General features: G+C 39.3%; 1 protein-coding gene across 10 annotated transcripts in view; it reads right to left on the minus strand.

Annotated features, from left to right (window-relative positions):
- Positions 1-24,441, minus strand: part of TULP4 (TUB like protein 4) — a 165,186-nt gene that overhangs the window by 15,809 nt on the left and 124,936 nt on the right. For all 10 annotated transcript variants that reach the window (XR_012632860.1, XM_074896490.1, XM_074896488.1 and 7 more), the window contains 9 exons: positions 23,856-24,036; positions 21,126-21,260; positions 17,465-17,631; positions 7,973-8,197; positions 5,553-5,787; positions 4,924-5,068; positions 3,284-3,428; positions 1,853-1,946; positions 115-258 (listed from right to left, as the gene is read on the minus strand). Coding sequence is in view for 9 of the 10 variants with exons in the window: in XM_074896490.1 (XP_074752591.1) it covers positions 115-258; positions 1,853-1,946; positions 3,284-3,428; positions 4,924-5,068; positions 5,553-5,787; positions 7,973-8,197; positions 17,465-17,631; positions 21,126-21,260; positions 23,856-24,036 (1,471 nt within the window). In the remaining variant the exon portion in view is untranslated. The remainder of the gene's footprint in view (positions 1-114; positions 259-1,852; positions 1,947-3,283; positions 3,429-4,923; positions 5,069-5,552; positions 5,788-7,972; positions 8,198-17,464; positions 17,632-21,125; positions 21,261-23,855; positions 24,037-24,441) is intronic.

A 24,441-nucleotide genomic window follows, 5' to 3' on the forward strand; every position in this document is an offset into this window, starting at 1 on the left:
CATCAGACTAAGGGATTTTGATTTGTGTGTTTACCAGAGGGGGCGAGGGACACAAGTGATCTGTCCTCCATCTAGCTTAACCCACAACATGGCAGACCTCCAGCTCCTCCTTACCTGGTAAATCATCTTCATCTTCGCTGAAAACATTTGGATTAAAGACAGGCAGGTTAATGTAGTCCATTGAAATTTTTCGCACTTCTGGGAGATATATTGTCATCTGCCTGGGCTGAAGATGCAGCAAACTGGTTTTATATATTACTGGAGAAAGAGTATAACAAGAAATTACAAAAATTTGTTACACAAAGAGCATCTAAAGCTAAGAATGAACCAATTCAAAGCAGACAGAAGAGTTACGTCTATTTTTATTTAATGTATTAATCAACAAATGCATATATGGGCCATTCTTAGCCAAATCACTATGTAACACTTTGCATAAACAGGATAAAACAGATTGTTACTTTAAGCTATTTCTCTTTAAATAGAAGCAGCATCTCTGTAGTTAAATAATCTGTAGAAATAATTAATTACTTCATCTGATATTCACATCTATTTTTGCAGAAGGAAAATAATTTTTCCATTCTACTTTTGGAACTCCACCACAGGAAGCTACCAACTTATATGACTTTAGGGGAAAGCGGGAAAGCTCTCAGGAAGGAAATCTGTTGAGGGTTACTACACACAAAGAAGCCCCTCCTGTCTCAGGAAGTCCCTGGGACCCAAACCACCGGAGACTGGGAGGACATTTGAAGGAACTGTCACCACACACTTACTCTACACTTATATCCTCTGCTACATATCTGTCACTGGTAATAAAAGAATCAGAATGACCTCTGGTCTAAACCAGTAGGGTCGCTCCTACACTATCTTTTGACAATCATTGCAAATGCAGATGTCAGAAATTTGTAAAAAAAAAAAAAAGTGGCTGGAACAAACCTGAGGGCTTCCATAATAGCAGCACTGGTTGTTCCCAGGGTGACAACATCCTGAGAGGACAACCTTTGCCTGGAGCCTGGGCCAGAGAAGGTCCTCTCCCCAGTAGCTGGACTCCATCTCTTGTCCAACAGTAAATATAGCTACAAAAGTTATCTATTTTAACTAATTCTGCATCCAGGGCATCATTATGTAGTCCTGACCTGACTATATAATGCAACACAGGAGAAAACAAGGTTTCCAAAGAGCTTGTAAAACTCCTAATACTTGCATTAATATTTCAGTTCAGAGCTTAGTTCTGCTAGGTGGTACCCTGTTCTTTACTTAGCCTTCTTCCTTTCCACAGGACTATCTAGGGAGAAATGGCACACACACAAGAAGGTCAAGAGATTAGGCAACTGCTACTTTTCATGAAGGCTACCAATTTACTGATGCTCCAGCAAGAGAACCATATGATAAGGCTATGCACTGACTTGAAGAATCTTGAGCATGATGCTGTAAGAGCTTTTTTAACATTATTTCGATATAATTAGTAGCTAAATGACTACAAAAATTTGAGTGTAAAGAATACTTCTATTACAGTAACTTAAACACTGCGATTTTTATAGTCTTCTCAAAAATTTTTCTTATTTTTTTGGGTTTTTGTTCAAATAAACTGTAAAAATAAAGGTCTGGGCTTTTAATTAATCTTTTTATTACAGCTGAGACTTTTAACATTTTATTGTTCATCTTGTTATTGTATTTATAGGTTTTAATGTCTTTTAGTTACAGTGAATTTTGTAAAATCTAATTCCTACTGTCCACACAAAATAAGTGCTTTGTTAAAGAACTCTTTTGATGACTTAAAAAGAAATCACAGGCATGTAACTTTATTTGTTAGAAAGAGTTTCACATGCAAAAAATCGATAGAGTTTACTTTTACCTGCACCAAGGTTAGTTGGTAGGAAAGCAGCCAAACCCACTATTTTAAATTTTGTTCCCCAGATATTAGATGTGACCTGAGCAAGGTAGTTGTGCTGCAAAGCAAAAACAAGATCATTTTCACCTAATAAAATCTGTAAAAAGCTCTAATAAAAACCTACAGAGCAATCAAGCTACTGCAAGTAATAATACAATTTCAACTTCTCTAGGTTTTATTTTATTGAAACAGCCTGCTGTGCCTATGTAGCAACTGTTATACCCAGTCATTAAGAAGTCTCATTTTGATATCTGAACACCATCAGAAATGATGTATACAACAGCCACACAAGCTGATTAAAGCTGTTGAAGATCTGAACGTGATGGCTGCTTAGTGTGAATAGGTCTGTTTTCAGATGCTTGCTTCTCCTGCACAACAAGAGCATGGCTATTGTGCATTTCAGGAAGTAATACACCCTGCCTGTTAGTTCTATATTTAAAAATCACTTTATAGATCAATAAATAAGACAGAAATTAATTACTTATATTGACAAACATATTCTTCCTGTAGCTTCCATAGCAGTTTCCCAAATCACTGCTTCCATGGTGATCAAATTTTAGGTCTGAAAGACCAAGAGATTTTCTAAAAGGCCAAGCGCTACACTGTCAATATCAGGAGCAGGATCTAAGCCTCTGGTCTCCTGCCCTATTCAAAGGACTTTTGGTCCTATATACTGCTGCTATGTAAGTGATCTAGAATGTTTCAATATAAAGGAAAAAGTGAAAAGACAGAGCAGAAAAGAACAACTGATAAGAAACAAAACAAAATTAAAAGAATGCAGGCTGGTATTCATAAATTACGTAACCCAGACAGTTCTACAGCCTGCTAAGTTTCATTTACCCACAGGTCATGAACACCACAAAAAGCACAAAGTGCTAATTCCTTGCCTTCCTTCCAATTAAGGCTGTTCCATGTTCCTGATCTAGTTGAAGATGTCCCTTCCCATGGCAGGGGGGTGGACTAGATGACCTTGAACCATTCTATGATTCTATAAATTATGAAACAGAGAACACGTGGCCCTCTGAAGTAAGCATTTCCTTATCTCTGCAATTCTTAGCAAAGCAGAGAACTATGGTGGCACTAGGACAGCTCTGAGAAACTGAATAAGAAGCATTTTCACATACACTTTCAAACTGCCAACAACATCACGTAGAATAAAACCTCTCACATGGATTCACGCTGACAGAAGTTACTGGTGCCAGGATTTATCAAACAATGCCTGATACTCCACTGACACTTTTAAACATTAACATTGAACTGGAACATAAAATCCTCTAGTTGTTCCATTTAGCTACTATAATTATTTTTTTTATTGGTGATCATTTATGTATATCACAACTTGCTGCTTCTAGAAGGAGATGCATTTGGACTCAGGTCTGGTAATGTGCACAATACCTGAGTAATATCTTCTAAAGGAAACTCTCTTCGGGTTAGGCTTGGTGAACCAATAGAAGGTTTCCTTATTGGTAACCTTGGCGATCTTGATATCTCCTGTGCAGCTCGTGACATCTTTGGAGATTTGCGAGCTTCTATATTGATTCTGCATATAAAGCAATAATTAGAATCATCACCAGGCATACAAACATGCACAAAATTCATGGTTTTGAGTGTAAAGATGTAATGAAGACAACTGGTATGGTGTCCTCTAAGTGACTAATGAAGACTAATAGAGTCTACAGGATGGGAGTTATGGGTGAAATTTAAAGAGATATAAGGCCTGACACACTTGCAGTAACTTTGACTGGATGCTTTCTGGTTCATTTAACAAAGCTGACAGCAGTTCTTCCAGATACACCATATCCTCCACGAACTCATAATAAAGGTGTAGGGCTATTTCAGTTTCGAGCACAGTCTCAAGAAATGCAAACATGACATCTCAGCTGGCAGATTTCCACATTAGTACAGCAAACCAAGGTTCCACAAACTTTGTCAGTGCTCTTACTCTAAAAAGTTATTCCTACCTCCCACTGTACAAAGGAGGTCACAAATAAGAGATCAAGCACCTATAAAAGCTCACTGGCAGAAAAAATAATGAACAAAAGTTACATGTCAAAAGTACACTCTTAGAAAACCAAGGACGCAGCACAGTTGTTTTTCCTGCACCATTTCAGTTTTAGGCTCAGGAATTAATGTCAAGTTCTACTAAACTAAATGTCAAGTTCTACTAAACTACAACTTCAGTATTTCCCACATTATGTTCACATATAAAAGGGTGCAGTTGCTTTGCCTCATACTAGGGCAAGCTCATCATGTAAGGGCAAGCTCATAATGTAAGGTCTTTGGAAAAGCATCAGCTGCAGCTAGACGGCATCAGGGCCTCAATCCCATAACATGAAGACGGCAGAGAGACAACAGTGCCTATGAGAAGCATCAGACATCAGCGAGACTCTGTGCAGGTGAAGGGTTCTATGTACATAATGAATATAATGAAGAGCTGGCAGGAAAGCAACAAGATGAATAATAAGCTTATTTTGCATATCGTTACAGAAGCTTGTCAACCCAGCACTTAGGAGGATCTGTTTGCTGAGGCTCCCTTGCAAGGTCACCACAGCAGCAGTGCCACCTACACCAGGATCTATGCCACCTATGCATGGACTTATGAATTTGAAAATACCCCCAAAGAAATAAAGGTTTTAACTAGACAAAGGACCCAAAGCACAGAGGAGGTGAAAACACAGGTTGTCTGAAGGACAAAATATATCCTACAGTGGCAAGAGTTTAGATGTGGCAGAGGCAATGGTAGGAGAGTTTATAAAATAATTCTTCAGTACTGCTTGGGGAGAAGTGGTGCCCTATTGTTCCCATCACCTTTTGTCCCAGAACCTTCCCCAAAGTCCACCTCAACATCAAGCTCTGAGATCACCCCAGAACTACACACCATAGAGGACCCTACTCCTCCAGAAGACTCCTATCTGCCCAAAGAAGTTTGCTTTTAATTTTATCAAGACTTATTTTTAATTTTATCAAGACAGCATTTGGAAAAAAAAAAAGAAAAACTAGGGAAGAAGAAGAAGAAATATCCAGGAAATGATTACCTGGGAAGTTTGGGTGATTTGCTAGCTCGACTGATTTTGGGAGATTTCTTTGCTGCCCAGTCATCACTCAGTTCAATATCGCTGGAGTCCGAGCAGTTACAGCTGTCAATCACAGTGGAAATCAAGCTGTTTCCATAGATTTCATCTATCAAAACAGGCCCCAGAAAATGTAAGTGCTGCTTCAGAAAACTGATACCAGTTACAACTATCAGTCATCAGAAGCATAAATCCGATCCACGGACAGCAGTTGAGATAAAACTATGCAGAGAAAGTTAACTGTTCTTCAACCTGCCTAGTATAAACTCCAAATTTCCAACAGCTTGAACTCAAGTGAACATAATTCAGAGGTGAATAGCATTCAGTTGAATTTCAAAATTAAGATTAAAGAGTATTTTCTACTAATTCCCCACTATTCAAAGTACAAGTTCCCTTTTGTAAAGCAGAAGACAGCATGGTATAATTTCAGAGGCTTGAGTGTAAGTCATGCTGAAGACTTTTTTTGCATCAGAAAAAATATATCTGATGCCACCTTCCATGTTGCATATCTAGATTTTCTTTAACTCTTGAAGATTTAGTATCTGAAGTATTTCTAAATAATTTTTTTATAGAGAGCAACAATTCAATTCTACCTGCTTTTCCATCTGTTTTAGGATCCATGATGACAAACTCTGGCCGCAACTTGCTGATACGACGACCTTTCAGGATAGGCACCAGTCCCCCAAGGTATTCCAGATACAGAGTATAACATGGACCACCAACCTCTGGGTCATCTTCTGTCCGCTTCATCGTGCAGTGAAGCCGTTCGTTACCAGCTGTTGGGTAGCTGACAAAATCTCTCATATTGTTTGGGTCTGGGATAGGAGGCTTAATTAAATGAAGGGAGGAAAGAGAAAGTTTCCTACAGGTTATTGTGGGTTTTTTAATGTGGCGACTTAATCCTAACACAACTAACTGAATTTGAACCCAACTCTAACTTGGCAGGTCAAGATTAATACAGATTACTGCATGAGTTATGCAGGACACACATGCAAGACAGTGACTATGTATTATTTAGTTAGGTCAAAAGCAGCTGTACACAGAAACTAAAACTAGTTACATCAGGAAAGCTGTACCTGTGGTTAAGAGCACTGAAAACAACAAACCTGTCTTCAAACCCCGGCTCTATCACAAGCTTCTCTTTTAACTTGGATAATGTGGTCAAGTCTAAGTCTCACAGTATCTTGTCTCTTGCTGGTCCTCCAAGTGAACTTGGCCACTCAGGTTCTCATTCCTGGTCAGTACTGGTACACGCTATGCTACTGTGCCACAATGCTGTCAGCTCTGGAAGAAGCTTGTACTTCTTACATCACTTCCAAGCACATGACCCATCTTTGCTGAGGGCCTATTTGCAGGCAGCGTGGAGAAATACGAGCACAAAGCTCAGGGTGGGTTATTTTGCTCTGCTTGCCAGCGCACTGTATTAATCCATGAAAAGCTTAGTCCTGAAGCAGTTGGATTGCTTTTGCCTAGGACAATATAGCCTGCATGACACAAAACTACTAATATACTACTACAGTTTCTTTCAAAATGAAAGTACAAGAAAAGAAGTAGGGGAAAAAAGGAGCCTCCTTAACATGGCTGAGATGGATATGGGCTGAGGAGTGATCTATAATGTAGTCCTCAAGCTGGAGAGGGAAGAGGAACGTATGCAGGGAAGAGGGTGCCTTGCCAGGCATTGGAGGCATAGCTGACAACGTAGGTGGGAGTATGTCGCTGAGGGAGAGCCAGCAGAAAGTATAAAGCAGTACTGAGGAGGCTCCAGAAACACCCATGAAACAGCAGGGGCATGTGGCTCCTGGGAACCCCGCTTCAGCCTCTTTGCTATGCAGCCATGCAACTGCTACTAACCCTGGCATCCCCTCTAGGAGGTGGTCTGCAATAGCGTGCCCCTGTACTGCCTCTGCCCCTCTGATCCCTGTCATGGCTCCCAGCCTTGCTACAGCCAACATCTGCCTTCATCCCCTCCCCTCCCCAGCCAAGCAAGCATCACTGATACTCCAGAGAGGTGCAGGGGTGGCTCTGGGACAACATGGAAAGCATCCTGGGGAGAAGTAGGCGTGCTAGAAAGAACTGAGAACGACTGATCTGTTAAATGCTCTGCGTTTTGGAGATTGAGGAGTTGTGGTTACAACAAGGCATTTATTCTTCTCTGGCAAATGAAATGTTTCAGAGTCGCACAAATTGCCTTGATTACCAGTACCCAAATGGAACTGTGCTGAATCATTATTTTATAGACATAATTTGTTCTCATTTAATCTGGGCCAACTCCACTGATTTCAAATCAGTTATTCTAGTTCTGCATTGTTTTAACAAGGACCTGAAACTCAAGAGAACACTGTAACACATACAAAAAAATACATGTTTGGATGTAGAGCATTTACCAGCTAATGCTCTGGTTTATAGGCTGTGATAAAGAGTCTGGAAATCCTGAGATGTGACTGAGGGCAAAACCATGAAACAAAGGGGTTGAACAGATGGCTCTGCTAGTTGTACAGGAAAAGGTGTAATATCTGGTTCATTTTCCATAGCACCACCACTGGAGCAGTAAGGTTAGCAGAATTCACTATCGGTAGAAATACTTGGGCAGCCACAGGTCTGAAGTGTAACTTTCCTGGCACTATAAGGACTCACTTAACAAGTAGGGAGGCAACAGCTTTACCACTGTGAATCTCTCCTATAACTGTGACACAACACTATCATCAGCATGAGTTTCTTCAGAAGTCTCCGTGAGTCACCAGCATATTCTACCCTTGGGATGTCCTTGGAAAGGCCATCCCCAAGGAATAATGCAGATCAGCATGTGTGAGCTTCTTTTCAGATTTTAATAGGTGCCAAATGGATCAGTGGGCTCTTGAAGAGGACAGGAATGACCTTAATCAAACTTTTAAAATGACAATTATGATAATTATATTATCTTATAATTTAACTATTGTCAGTTAGAAGCACCATGTAAGGGGAAATCAAGCAACCCTTTCTTCTTCCTCACACACATACGTTTCTCTCCTTTTACCTTGATTGTTGGTATAAAGGCAGTGGTGAGGTACGAGCAGAGCCGCGGGGGCAGGGTCAGTTTGCTGATATCCTTGTCATCCCGCAGACAGCTAGCGATGGTCTGCTGGCACAGCAGCTGCAGACTGGAGACCCTGTGCTCGACTCTGACGACATATAATGCAGGTCCGGAAGCCATCAGCAGGCGCGAATCCCTGTGACCCCAACAGATGGAGATGATGGGACGCTGGATGGAGAGGAAAAGGATACAGCTTCAAAAGAGCCTGTACTTTCTCCAAGATGGTTCACAGCAAGTGATTACAGCACCAACCATGTTACCCCTAAGTCTTCCAGAAACTTTAAAGCGCACACTATTGCTCACAAAAAGTGTGAAGAATGTGAACATCCGAAATTATTGGTAACAGTGGCTGATGTTTATACAGTACTTTTTACTCACAAGGCTGAAAGCTCTTCACACAAGGAATTGTCTATCAAATTCATTACCTAGATAGAATAAGTAACTTTAAAGTCATACAGTGTTAAAAAGCAGGATCCTTTGATGCCCTATCTAGATGATTTTTTCAGTCATCTAATCAATTCTCATCCACTGGTAACGGTTCACATTTTACCACCAAAAAAATTATATGCCCAGAGGCATTTAGTAAACTAGTGGACAAAACTCAGTTGGCTTTCTTGTCTTGCACTTAATCTTCTGCTGCACAGTGTCTTTTTTGAACCATTCCCAGAGGAACTGAACTGGGAAAGTGCACCAGAAACAAAACACGGAATGTCCTTTTGTCTTCCACTTGTCTACATTCAGAAATGTCTAAATTCATGACAGTAAAAACAGAAAGAGTCAGGGGTGACTGGTACCGTCAGAATGTGGAGCAGAGTAATAATAACGCAAATGCTGCTTTGGACATTATTCCCTGCCACACGAACATTAAGAGTTCATGTGAGAATACAGAGCTTTGCTTGCAAAAAGCCCTCTAAACTCTCTTCCTAAACCCCATCTTTTTCATCTAAAGTACTGGTCTGTTGTGACATCTTATAGTCCTATCACTATTACTTTTGCCCTTCATGAGTGTTAGCTGCATCCACCTGTCATCTCTTCCTTTCTGTGTTACAAAGCATCTGTATTTGCATATATACACATGCTGTATGGAACTTCAATCCTGTAGCTGCTATCTCTATACAAATAAACAACACAGAGTAAAGAAACTCTCACTCCATAAACAATACTGTGCAGCAGGCTGCAAGCAGTGATCTACAAAAGGTTTACTCCTTCCTGTGAAGGGCTCCCTTCTTTTCACAATCTGTGACACTCAAAAGTTTAAGCAAACATGTTTTTCATCTAACTGTATTTACTAAAAGGTCAGGGTCTCTTTAGAATATCTTTGCTCTTCACAAGATACACCAAACAAGAATTAACTCTACAGAGGACAGGGGTCAAGGCACCATCAGTACTAACTTTTATTCATTCCTCTCTAGTCATATAGTATCCAGACACCTGTGTTATATCAGCCCAGAAGTTACCAATCCAGTCTGGGGAAAAAAGCTTTCCCTTCAGTTACAAATTCAAGATGCTTAAAGGTGAGAAACTGGGACAAGATGTTTTTATGTGAATGATATAAAGCAGAATGCAGCTGCACAGCACTATATCAATGTCTACCATCAAGATAAAGGGTTGGATGAAACAACTTTTTCAGATAAAACATCTTCCCTGCTATTTCATCTTATCCTAGATGGAAATTTCAAGGAAAATATTGGTTTTAAAGTGGGAGGAATTAAGAAGCTTCATTCTCATTACATCTAGGCAACACCACACACACACACACACACACACTTTCACAGAGGCACAAACCTTCAGGCTGACTGATATGCAAATAGAAAGCAGCAACACATGAACCTTGTGATTTTCACAGTAATTGCTAAAAGCATTTTGTAGTGGAGAACTTCAAAGGAATTGAGTAATCCTTTGTGCACCATCAATAATTATTACATGGCTTGTCACAACCATAATCTGTGGGACAGAGCCTTAAATCTGATGAGAGATCACATAAAGTATCTCTCACTGATTGGTATTTTCATGATTTGAGAGTGTGGCTCAGCCCTCATACTGTCTGGCAGCAATAAGACAGTTCAAGCCGCTTGGAAAATAAATGCAACTGAAAAGGCACTGACACAAGTTAGGTACCTGCCACATCTACTATACGACAGCCTGAGAAAGGCACCAGTAGAAGTGATCCTGATTTCCCCAAGGGCTGAAACCCAGCATGGGCAGAACTATCTGAGTGTTACTGTGGGATCCAAACCGCAATCTTCTGTTCACCTTTCATCAACTAAAGCTTACCTGTAAATATGGTGAAAGAACAAAGTATGTGACTTAGCACACAAATGTTTATTTATTGGATAGTTTAATGCCAGCTATCATAATCCAGGACAGCACACCCAAACAGCCTTACCATGAAGTCTTGTATGGCAGCTATTATAAGCCAATATATCACACCCAGATAGGCCTCTCTTCATCCAGAGTCAAACTTCTCTCCTCAGGTTACTGCTGCGTGCAAAGAACAGCAGAGATGCAGATAGCACCAGTACAAGAACCTGTGCAATCTTAAACATATTCCCAAGGAACAAGTTTTTCAGAAGCTTTGAAATGCTGGGTAGGACCTCTGGCAACACAGCACTATGGAGCTCAGGAAGAGCAGAAAGTCAGAAGTCAAAAGACATTGCCTCACTGCATGATTTCACCACTTTCCCAATGGGCAAGCACAGTTCAGCCACCTTCTAAACTTCTGAATGTCTGATTCCCTTATATCGTTTATGTATTTTTATATAAACAATATGTGAGTGGGTGCAAGTTTAAATACACACACACAATACCTACAAGTGTTGTACTGTTTGTAAATCATGACATTTCTACTTCTACATTTGTCCATTTAGTCTCTTCACACACCTCACATGTTTTAGTTGTAATATTTTCAGTCTCATCAAAGAGTCCTTGTACCATACTGGTTTGCCTTTGCTTACTGATTTGCCACATGCCTTGCTTTCCTTTTCTATGGAATGGTCAGTCCCCCAGTATTCCTCAAGCCTAATAACCAGAAACACCTCATTTACCGTGAAGGGCTAAGATTTAAGATGAGGTTCAGGGAAAATTAGCCTGTCATTACAGGCTTAGAGAAATAAAAGACCACCTAAATGCCAGATCTGACCTGACCTTTAAATGTACTGCTCCAATAATACTTTTCAATAACTATGCTTCCCACTCTTTCCCTTGAAAGACGAGGGATATGAATCAATTACTGCAGCAAGACGGTTATGAGCTGGCCAGATCTTTCCTTCCAAACTCTGCACAATTGAACTCCAATGTTCAATGCAAAAGTATTGCTCCTTATAAAGCATCCACTTATTTGTATTGTTTTAGCAAAAAAAGGAAGGAAAAAAGTTGTTGGTACCCATATTGTACCTCTTAGAAAATGAACAAGAAGATTCTAGCACAGAAGAATTCTATTTTCCATGTCTGCACACTTATTTTTTCTGCTAGGAACAAGGAAATGCAGCTGCAAATATAACATTTAATGATAATTTCTAATTTCACTTTTCTTATAAAAATCCCATCAGGATTTGAAAAATCTTAGCACAAACTGTAAGTACCAGGGTTTAAATACAAACATGTAGGGAAAAAAAATCCTGGAAAAAACCCATAAACTTCTATACATACATAGGATTCAGCTCTCTGACAATTATATTTTAGAAATAATTGACTAAATGACAAAAAAAAAAGAGATGTTTTATCAGGAGAATTACTGACTGAAAACACATTTCAAAAAACGGCCAACAAGGAGCTCTTTTGCTGTTACTTTCAGGCTTGAAAGTCAGCTACATCTACTCAAATCTGTATGCCTAGCTGGGATGTTGACTCCCCTTAGAAAAGCACACAGTAATAGATACTCCTGCTAAAGCTCTGTGGTTGCTTCTTATAAGTCACTCATCTGTCTCTCTCACAGGAGAGAACCTTTCATCACTTGTATGCAGTACAGTCAATGAAAACTGTTCAAGCTGATTCTTGCTGCCTGCTTTGTTCTCAGAAATCCTGAGCCATGGGGCCTGCCTGCTGTGTGCACTAATCCCTTGTCTGCTGGCACTGGAAGTCCCACTGGTAATGAAATAAAAATGGTATTCCAGGGCAGAAAGCCCAGCAACAAGGTGATTTTTCTCAGGAGAGAGAACCCAACTCTAAAATACTATCTAGTGAATGGTATGTGTAAGTAAAACTCTGACATACGTTTCCTGCTAGATCTCAGTTTAGACTCCTGATGTTGAGACACACATTCTTCCCTCTGCTTTTCTCAGTGAGAAGCTGGAACGTGCAATGGCTGCAGTGTTCACCTGGCTCTTGAGAATTGTGTGTGCACATCTCTGTATTGCCACAGGATTCATGGATGGCTGCTGGAAAGTAAAATAACCTCTTCATTCTTTTGTTTCCCAAATTTACAGTAGGAATAATATTAACTAGTAAGAATTGATAGTGAGAAAGGGAATAAAGACTATGATGCGGTCAGAAATTACACTGCTGTGGCCTTATATGTTTTTTCATGTAGCAAACTCTGATTTGATTTTCAGATGTTTCTTCCATCCTCTCCGTTTCCACAGTATTTTTTAAGATTTCAACAGAATTATGAGATTCTATTTTAAGAGAATGACTCTGCTTAGACAAGTGTCTCCATTTTCCAGTCTTGATCATGATCCATTTCTGCAGTCAGAGATGATCTTGTGGCTACATGGAAAGTATCAAGGTCCTTACTGATATCCCAAAGAATGTTTCACCAGCTAGTTCTAAACTGTTGCTCTTGTTTCTTTTTCTGTGAGAAAATAAACTCTTCTTGAAGCTTTGCTGTCATCCAATAACACTTAAATAGGATTAATTTCAGGCAATATAAATGAAAGGCAACATTAATTCAAAAGCAACAAACCTGAACACTCCATGTGAAATAAATGAAGCCAGAGTAAGCAAGGTCAGCTCAGATGGGTAACATAAAAGGCAGCCTCTTGTCTCAAAGCCTTTTGATCTGAATTTAGCCTAGAACTGCACCATCCTTCTCAGGCCTTCGTAAAATAACTTTTACACAACTACCAGGTTTCTGCAGGGTCACATCATCTTAAATCTATCCATTCAGATGCTGGGACATTTCTGGGACAGAAAGAGCCCATGAAATGCTGTGAAGGGTGCTGCTGACAGGAGCATGTTTAGAGCAAGTGAGAAGACTCCTGGAAATCTCTTGCACAAAGATTTAGCCTTTGGTACATCACTTTGAATTAGGGTTTAAAAATATTACACTGATAAAAATGCAATTACAGTTTTTCTACATCTAATCTTGTTGTCTATATAACTGATTCTGGAACGTGAGGGGCTCAATTCACTCTTATCCTTCTTCATTGCACTTGAGGTTTAATCTGTTACACCAGTTACACAGTGGTATAAAATCATAAGCTAATGTAAATTTACTGTAGGTATATAGATGAGATCAACTTCAGAGTTTCTAAATCCATGTTCTTGTTCCTCTGGTCCTCCGGGACATATGAAAAAGAAAATTACAAAAACCAGAGAAGAAACCAAAATATAAGCCACAACTTTGAACCATTAGACAGAAAAAATTCAGAGGTTTGTGAAAGTCAGCAGTTAAGTAATTTTGAAGTGGTCCTGTACGAGACTCCTCTGTTTAAAGTTCAAATGGGAAGATATTAAGCAGCTGTATCCACTCAGAAACAACTCTAGGTAAATTAATTGATATAATAAAGACCTGTCTGCACATCAGATGAGAAATTCTGAAGCGATAGAACTGGGTTGCAGCATTTCCAGTAAACAACTTTAGCAAGACCGTAAAACAGTCTTGAATGGGTTGATTCTCATCCCTGCTTGATGCCAGGGAAAGGTGGTGAGGATTTAACAAATAATGTAAGAAAATAACATTCTTCCAATAAAAAATCTATGACGATCAGGGCAGCCTTCTGTAGTAAACACATTTTTAAATGTTGAAAAAGCAGGACCATGAAAGCTGCCAGCTAAAAGAACTGGGCATATTTTTGGTACATCATGTTGGTGTTCATGTACACAAGGGCAAGTGTAGTTAAGAGCTAAGTTTTACAGAAATAGATAGTATATTTTTTAACAGTTATCAGCTGATCAACAGCCTTTAAGATATGCTCTTGGCATAAAATAAATAACCAGTATCAACCCTTTGGAGTTACAGTATGAACCCAGTTTTCACAGAACTCTTTCCAATAAGGTAAAAAGTCTGACGTGACTTTCTGAAGTCCCTTCTGAAATTTTTTCATCATTCTTTCAAGGTTCAAAACAGTTTGATTCTGTGTAGCAGAAGCTCAGTACTTCCTCAACACTTACCAACGCTTTTTCAGCTCTTTTCACTACATTCTGCAAATATATTCTTGCAGCATGTCAGGGAGGAAGGCTGAAGTCCCAGAGCAGGGAACAAAAGAGACTGTTCCACTATAATAACTCTACCATGCTGTTTATGAACATTATTTTTCATGCAAAGCTAGTGTGTTCACTTGGATACTTTTAAACAAGTGTGATTTCCCTATCTAGGGTTTTATAGTTAGCAAACTACATTTATGAACTATAAAAATCCTACACTGAAGGTAACAGTTTAAGGAAGTTAACCAAATGAGACAGAGGATGCCAGAACCCTACTAAAGCTGGAGGAGAAGGTGTCATATAAAATACCTTGAAGGGATCCATGACGACAGTCATCATCTAGATGAGTAACCTGCAGTACCCAAACCTATTCTACCTTGGGGTTTGCAGTGACTTTATGTTAGGTAACATTTCAGCCAAGTTGTCTGTAAATCCTACGTCAGTTTTAGACTGAGTTTTGTTATAAACAACGGAATCTCTTATTTCCTGAATATCCTACCAAAGACAGATCACTATATTTTACTGATAAAATTTTCACATGTCTGCTTTATCAAAGAATTAGGAGAGAGAGCCACATGCAAAATTGGTGTTGCACCTGTAATCCACTATTTTCTATCTTAGATGCAGCTTTACTTTTTTGACCTTTAAATTCAGAATAATGCTCATTTAGAATAAATCAATAACCAGTGGTATATTTTATAAAATCTCACTACAAGTCTAACTGTCATGGTACAGAAAACTAATTAATTTACTCTTATGAATTTGTCAGCAGACATATTACTGGAACCACTGACTCACTCTGTCATCTTTGCATATACACCTTTGGAGTTGAGGCAGAGAATAACAGAAGCTACTAGCAATTTTTTTGCAACAGTAGTTTTTATCTGGTTTTGTTAGTAAACCAAATACTTAGTAACATTCTAGCATACCTGTCACTTAGCTGGTAATACTGCTAGACCAGCATTGAAATACATAGAAGCATAAAGTCCACATGAGCAGATACAGGTGTCCTTCTGAAAGACCCCTCACTTCCTCCTGCAGCTGAGTAAATATGAATTTAAACGCACCAAATAAAGAGAATAAGCACTGACTAACAGAAGATGAGTGGCTCTAATTTTAGGCAGGTTTATGCACACAGTTTTTTAACACACATAAAGACATCAGTTTGAATGGTATTTTCATCCTGGTTTCCCAAGGCAATGAGACTCCATGATTACGCTGTTAAGTGGTGGCTGCCGTGCCCAACCCTCCCATCATTCACTTCCAACCTGGCTTACAACTTCTGAAGGTGTTGGCTTTTCATCTGAAGTTGACAATGGGGTAAGAAATCTCCATGACATTAAAATGCTGCAATTTCAGTGAAAATTAGAAGCTGGAAAGAGCAGAGAGGCTTGTGTTAGTATTTTCACTATGAGAAATACTGTGGTATGAACTTGAAGGTACCTGTTCTGTATGACCTGTCAGTTGCCCTGTAAGTACTCATATAATGGCAGAATAATTAGTTCTCACATCAGCCACGATATGTGCTTTCTCCCAGCTGATTAAGGAGAGGAGAAAGGAGAAGAGCTGAAAATATGAAAAGAAGTTGAAGTGATATAGGGAGAACTAGAGGACATGAAGGTATTTAAAGGAAGGAGAAATTGAGGTTACTGGGAACAAAGCAGTAAGAAAAGAGCCTGCACACACACCTTAAGGCAACCTGATCCCATCAGATCTGATGCTCAAACCTCAACTTGATTTCACAGCTTGACACCAGAGTGTTACACTGGTTCCACAGCTAACACGGACATACGATATTCTGGTACTGAAGTAACAGAACAAGGTTTGCTTTTTACCCGGTCTGGGAATAAGCAACACTGTTATAAACACATTTTCTCCAGAATCGATCCAGAGAAGAAAGGGTTGTGCTACCTTGCTGAAAGGGCTACAGACATTAATTAAAGGCTAAGGGCTAAGACAAATAGGCTAAGGTAAGGGCTAAGAGACAATAAAGCTGTGTCTACGGGTAAGTCCTTTAGGTACCTAAATCAGCATTAGATGTTGCTGTACATATTTAGGTTGGCTTTAGAGACCATTATTTTATATATTACAAAACTAAAGAATTCTATCTAAATTAGAGTGCTAATGTTAAGAAGCACAGGTTAATGCTAAATATAAGCAAACACAAAAGCTTAGCAGCTGGTTTACTACGTCATCCTTTTGTATCCATCCCAGATCAAGGTACTGCAAAAGAAATTATAATAAATGGTATCATCATTAAACATAATTAAGTAAATATATCTACAGCATTCTCCTTCACTTTCAGATTTCAAAGCTACTACAGTAAATTAATTAAATTTCACTAGTAACTGTCAGAAGTCAGAATGGAGTCATCTCTGTTCTGCAGAAAATGAAATAAACTGTGGAGAGACATTCAGCTGGGTTCTGAAATATCAGCAAAGACCTACAAAGCATGTTGTGCTCCTAAGCAGCACACAGACAATGTATTGATGTTTACTTATCAAGTAACAATGACCAAGGTTACAGTGAAAGTCTGTACAGAAGGTGGGAACAGAAACAAGACTTTCTGATTGATCCTTCTCTATCTGATGCCATAAAAAGTAAAATATTGTATCAAGTGATTGTACATTAGAAAATTACAGCAATAACAAAGAGAGAATAATCTTGTAGTTATGATACTGGACTTGGAATATTTTTGTCCAGCTCTTGGTTCTGCTACAGTATCAAGCAAGTTATCTAGCTTTTTTTCCTTGGTTACTCATCTGTAAAACAACAGAATTTCCTTTTTCTATCTTGTCTGTTCACAGCCCAACAATTTTGGGAAAGAGACTGCTTCTCATTATATATTTGCACAATACTTAGCACAGAGGGCCCTAGAATGAGATGCACTCCTGGATGTCTACCTTAATGCAAACAACAATTATTTATAGTTCATTTTAATCTATGTCATATTCTAGAAAGCATTCAGGACATTTTGCAACCATTTTCACATTGCAGGTGTATACCAACGAGCTAATGTGGGAAAAACATGTCAGCAAAGCATTGAGAACTGACTTAAAAAATACCTCCTACCTGTACAGGTGTCTCCAGAGTGTAGATATGTTCCCCGCGCACATTGTAGAACTTGACAAGTGCACTTTTCAACAGGGAACCATTGCTGAGGTCAACCAGCTGGCTTTGCTTCTCCATGCCTGCTACTGCAAGTAGGTCTCCTTGTGTACACCACTGTACCACCACATCTGAAATCACAAAGATGGTTTGCAATAATCACTGACTAGAATCAGTAGGAACAGTGTTTCCAGATGCTGAAAAGTGACTTGAACAGCTAAATTATGCTCTCAAAAGTTACCTAAGTACTTAGAAAGCTAAATCCTTTCATTGAAATAGTAGCAAATATGCCACAGATGCACTTCTGAGAATGACTCTTTATTTTGTGAAATGCAAAAAATGTGTAAAAACCATTCAGTTTTCTCTCTCTTTGGTGAGTCTACAATGTAATCAGTGGTTGCTCCTAAGTACCTAAGGACAAGAATTTATCAGAGATGTTGAAGATCCTATGCACATCTTTGGGGTAAATAAGTGGAATCAAGTTAATACACAGATAAATAATCTCGCTAAAAGAGCAGCGAAGAGTCCTTGACTTGAAAGGCCTACAGCAAGAAAAAGCGGTGTATCTGGCAATGCCCCATGTTCTCACTAGCTGAGAATGTAACTTCTGGCATAACTCAAACTGGAGTTATAATTTAGTATAATGTCAAACTAGAAAGACTTTTGGATTTTTGTCCATAAATACATATGGCCTCCATGTCATAGGTTTTCTTTTGACACCTGACTTGTGAAGATCTATTCATCTGTCTAGCAGGAGTTTGCCAGAAGCACACAGGGATTGCTTAGTCTCTCATATACATGGATATGAATATACATATCAGTTACTTCTCCTACAGGCACCTCATGATGAGGAACGCCCACAGCTTAATTTGGGGATGCTAATTTCAAACCCTTATATCCTCCAGCTCTTTGTCACACTCAGGAAGAGCATTAAAACAGTATTTTGTGTTTCAGGGGCAGATGCAAGGAATACTAGGCTAGTCTTTAAACCTTTTTACTCTTAAACCAGAGGTGAAAGGCAGCTATTTTGTACTGAGACAAAGTGAAGGTAAAGACAAAACTTCTGTGCTCTGGGATGCTCAATGTGCCAAGAACCTTTTGAAGACATTTGTGGGCGAGAAGCTGTCTTCAAATGAAGAAGCAGGAGAGAAATGAGAGTTGGCAGGAAGGATCTCAAAATTGTTTCAAGTTGTCAACTTGTCATTTTCAGGGACTTTTATGTGAAATTTAAAATGGTTTTGTATTATTTCAACTTTTTGGTATTTCTCATGGGAATTATGCTTCTGTACATATCAGAGGCAAGATGCATGTTCCTCAAGATAATTTTTTCACAGCTAGGCATTACATGCCTTTTTTTCTCTTAGTCCTCAACCCTCTAAGTAATCTACAGTGGGATTTAATTCATCTTTCTCAGAGAGTATAACAAGCAGGTTAGAAATCAATGAGGCATGGTCGAGCAACTTCACTTTTGGTAACTGGCTTAACTACACAATTACCAAAGTGAAAAAAACAATCTCCTTTGGATACACGTCTTCAGGTAAAACTTTCAGTTGAACTCCATACCAAAAGGAAGAGGAGCGATTACTGCATCCAGCAGTTTTCTCTCTTTCTCTCAAAACTCCTAGAATTAGGCTGCTGCAAAGGCAGTGAAGGACTGGATGTGGGCTGCAGCGCTGCCCCAGGCTCTACAGCACGCTGCACTGGTGACAGGGTCTTCAACTACTATTTAACCTTGATGTATAACAGCTTGACTGATAACTAGGTCTCAGCACAAGCACAAAGATTAGAAATCTGATGGGGGTTTCATCTAAGGTAACAGTCTGCGAGTCAATTAGTGTGTCAGAGCCATCCCTCAAACCTACTTGCCAGACACTACAGGCATGTATATCAGCAAATCTTGAATAGAGAGCACTCTAAATGTGCAATAGCTCTGTGGCTAGTAGTTGTAGCTAACTAGTACAACTAGTAGATGCAGTTCAGCAGTGTACTGAGAATCACTGAGTTAAAAAGCATAAAGAAAGGAAAGACACAACTGAACTGTTCAGGACCTCCACTAGAACTGATAAAACTTCCAGGATTGTTCAGGCTGGATGAAAAGAAGAACTTGTATTTGGGTAATCAAATTCTCATCCAACAGCAAATGTTTTTCTGCATCAATTTAATATGAATATTCCCAGTAAAATGACAAAGCTAACCGAACAGCAAAAATATACTGGTATTGCTTGAAACAGTTTTATAGTATTACACATTGAGTACGCTGCTCATAACAGCAGCCCACAAAGACAAGGGCATCTGCTGCAGAGACCACAACACAATATTTACAGATTTCAAACAGAAACACATGAACTAAGACTCAAACACAACACTGACAAACACCCACTGTCAGCAGAATACCAAGTGGCTGGAGAGGATGGAGACCCTGAGCTGGGTGGTTTTGCACATTCTTGCATGTGATAACAACCAATAAAATTACAATCACTTGAAAGCAATTTTTATAAGAAGGTACAGAAACTGTTTACATCTATATGACAGTTATATGTAAAATACTTCCCACTGTACAATGCTTCAAAACAACAGTGATATCACCTTTCCCTCTCTATCTCATACACACTCCCAGTCCTTCTTTAGGTGACTTTTAGGCTGAAGTTTTCTGGAGCATGGGGTTGCCCCAGATTGCTATATTTTGTGAGCCATGCATTTCTTGTGCTGGCACAGATGGAAGCAGGCGTGGAAAAGAAACCTCAAAGGTGTTTTTTTTTAACCTCCTAAGACTACCCTACATAGTGGAGCACCCAGAAACTATTGGGCTGTTGTTAGAGCAACTTCTCACCAAAAATAACCCACTGTTACAGAACAGCTAAGAGTCTGATCCAATAGATAAATATTTTTTTTCATCTAATACAGAACTAATTTACCTGTGGAGACGAAAAACAATCAGTGGAACCTACATTTAAGTATGTGCTTATGTGTCTTAGTGAATGAAAACTTCTCCAGGCAAAGCACCGTAAATTGTACTGAGAGTGCTGGCAAAGCAAGGGACGTTTTGATAAGTAAGAACAGTAAAAATTCCAACGTGAATTAAACATTTTACATGGAATACTGATCCTACAAACATTCATACACATCGCTTAGCAAGATGTATAGTCATTAATCAGTGGAATTATCATTCTCTCGAAAAAACTTGCCTCTAGATAATAATTCTAGCAAGTTTTCAATATTTGTGAGAGTCAAAGCAGCACTGCGATTCATACCTGGTTACCAAAAGCATGGGAGGACACCTTGTAAACTAAAGATACAAAGGAAATATTACGTAGCAGGGGCATTCACACAAAGCAGCACAAACATATTAGTACATTCAGCTGGAAAACAGCAAACAGATCAAATTTGGTCTACAAAACTGCCATAAAAACACAACCTCAAAAATGGAAACATTTTTTCAAACACAAACTCTTCTCAGCCAAGCACCGCTCTTCCACCAGCAGGTGTCACTGCTGGAAACAGCAATAACGGTGGCCAAGAGCTTCTGGGTTAGGAGAAAACCGCAAAAACACAACCTATACACACATCGTTAAAAATCCACGAAAAACAGAGGATAGGAAGAGGGTGAAATGGCTTCCTTTTGTACCTTTCAACCCTGAGCGGATGATAGTAGGAGACAAGTCGTCATAATTGTTCATTAAACTAATGTCTCCCGACGTGAAGCTGACAGTAAGTAGTGGCTTGGTGTTCTGCACCGGGACTGGATACGCAGCTGGTCCATCTGCAAAACAAGGCTCGAGTGAGCAAAAGGCAAACAACCAAGAAGTAATATTACATCCAGGCTGAAATACACTGTAGTGCAGCCCACTGCCATCAGGAACAGTCCCAAGCCTCAAACTCGACCTATTTCTGCAACATCTATGAGCAAAAGCAAAGCAGGTTTAGCTAGTTCAAGTTTGTCTGCTTTGGTGAAACCCCAATGTTTTTACTTTGGTAATTTTTACTGCAGTATATCCAGTATATCCATGATTTATGCATATACTATTATGTTATACAGTGGTGGTTTTCAATCTTTCTCTATTGCCAACTCCCCAAAGTGTCCACAAATTAAAAACCAGTACTTTGGAAGACTTGCTTGGGACCCAAGTTGAAAACCTGTGTAATAAACATATAATCACATTAAAAGCTATTTGTTAGATACACTTTCTGCTTGGGCAAGTGCTGGGGATTCCTCCTGAAGTCACATAGAGACATTCTAAGAACGTCTAAGACAACATTCTGACCTTTCTATATATATATATAGATATAGATATAATATATATATATTTATATATAAATATATATATAAATTACTATATTCTAGGCAGCAGCATGAAGAGTTACCTGCCATCCTGTATAACAGGGTCCAATGCATTCAAAGGTAGAGGTAAGCCCAAATGGAACACTTGGATTTAAAAAAACATTTCCGCAAAGTCCCTGCTCCTCTGGGCTTGTTTTACAGCATTTACTGAAATTCCCTTATTCAAATACTTTATGACCAGTATTACCATCTGTAGCATTCACTGTTTAACTCTTTCTGTTTACATTTTCTGACAAGAGATGCTGCTGGCCCATGATAAAGTGCCTCTCAGGACCAAGACAGCATCTTTTCAGTCAACAAAAAAGGCAGAGCCAATTAAGAGTGGTATTGCTTCCTGAACATGTAAAAAAACTGATCAGAAAGTATTTTGGAGAACGATGTCTAGTAATTAACATCTCTGTGTGTATATCATTTCATAAGAAAAACCCATAAAACTTCCAGTCCTTCCTACACATCTGTGTGAGTCAAAGGCTTGTCACCTTTGAGAGGTTTATGCTGCATCTGCTCTAAAGAAAATACATCATGTTTGGGTAATCTTTAAAATAGGCTTGTAGGCTTGTAATAAGTCCACCCACCCCCAACTGACTCAGAAAAAGCTGGCCCATTCAGAGCATTTAAGTTCTCATCTGTGTACTCTGCAACTTCATCATCCTCCAACTGGAACCTCAGTATTTAAAAAAAAACAATGAAAAACAAATTTAATGTTGTTCTCTTGCTTGGGAAGCTTGCTAGGAAATGTGAAGTTTGTTTCTTATCTTCTAAGGTAAGAAATCTCACCAAGTACCAAAGGTGAGGCATGAAAGCCAAAACAAAACTCAGTTTTAAAAGATGCTAACAACTACCAGATGACCACATTATCTTCTACCATTATTTGTTAAATACGTATGCTTATTATATTGACATATATACACACGTGGTTCTAAAAAAGGTAGATTTTTGGACTACATCCAAATTAGAGTTAAAACTGCAAGAGTCCTCAATTCAGTGGTTCAGATCTGAGATGCAAATTCAGAATTATTTCTATCTAGTATGTATTTAAATTTTTCTTTGTACAATCACTGCTATATTAATTCGGTTCTGGAACACAGAAACAGCTTACCTAGATCTTACAGACTAATCAACAGCATTAACAAGAAGTAGTATTAGCATATTTGAACAAGAAGGATGGGGCTGACTGTGCATGGATACCTAGGCCTCCTAGGTCTTTGCTATGGATGACTTCCAGAGAGTTTAAAACAAAAACATGTCACCCCATGAGTTACATTTATACTTAAGGGGAGGGAAGGATTCCTTCCTGACCCTCAAACTGGCAATGTGCTCTGAAGTATGGGAATTAGTGACTCCAGACACCTCCACACACCCTTCTTCTACCCTGTGTAATTGCAAGAAATATTTTAATTTCCAATCCTTCTATGGAGTTTACTGAGCTTTTTATGTCAAGACTATCAAGAATGGGACTACAATGATGAGCATTACAGAAATCCTATGAAACAGATAAAATTAAAGATACAGTACTTTCTGCTATCTAGTACTGGTGTCTTTTCAGAATAATCTATATAATAACACATTAACTTCTGTGACTGCACTCTGACTACCTCCATATATGCTGGTAGGACTACTGCAATAACTCACACCACGTATCAGTGAAACCTGATATGCCCCTATCTAGTGTTTTTCACTCACCCTCACTAACAACTTTGTGTTGTTATTTCATTTATTTCATTCATTTGTCATTTCATTCATTCAAACAGAGACAGTGCAGCACAGACAACATATGACCTGCAGCAAGCCATGCAGCAAGGCTGGTAGCAGAGCTTGGGACAAACCCACTCTCCTGTACCAGCTTTCTGCTCCATTTTCCATGCTACCTCCACAGGAACACATCATCTTTTGTCCTCTACCAGCTTGAAACAGCGTTTGCTGCTCTTTTAGTACACCATGACAACTCCCTGGCATTCAAGATGTCTTCATGAGCACTTGCAAAGCTGGAACAGAAGAACATGCACACAACACTACCTTGTGGTGGGGAATAGTCGTCGGAGTCTGTGTCGCTCTCGCTGCTGTCCTCCACCAGAAAGCTGGGATAGTTCCAGGACATGCTGAGGATGCCATCTGACTCGTGAAGGAGCACGTGGGCCAGCATTCGGCCATGGCAGTCCATGACAATAACCTGTCCATCAGCAGTGCCGAACAGTACCTGAAAATAACAGAACAGCCTTCAGTTCCACCAAATGTCAGCCACAGGACCCTCCTTCAAACACATCTTGCAATTATTAACCAGCTACGCTAGCAATTACTTGAAAGCAGAGCAATCAGGGATGTGAAATGGTGCCACAATAGGACACCGCAACCAAAGATGTATATAAAGAATGAAGTTAAAACAGCAGGGTCTAGAGGTAAGAGCCTAAAATCTGTGAGCAAGTAATGATTCACGGTGGGGTGCATTTCGTTCACTTTAATATGAGCCGTTACACTTTATTTGAACTTGGCCATTACTACAACTAAAGCAAGCTGGCAGAAGGGCTACCACAGATTCTGCAGGGTTCTTGGACTATACAGAAACTTCTAAAATTGGTGGCAGAAACCAAGGTACGCATCAGTC

The sequence above is a fragment of the Athene noctua genome, chromosome 1 (genome assembly GCF_965140245.1).
Source record: "Athene noctua chromosome 1, bAthNoc1.hap1.1, whole genome shotgun sequence".
Taxonomy (NCBI): Eukaryota; Metazoa; Chordata; class Aves; order Strigiformes; family Strigidae; genus Athene; species Athene noctua.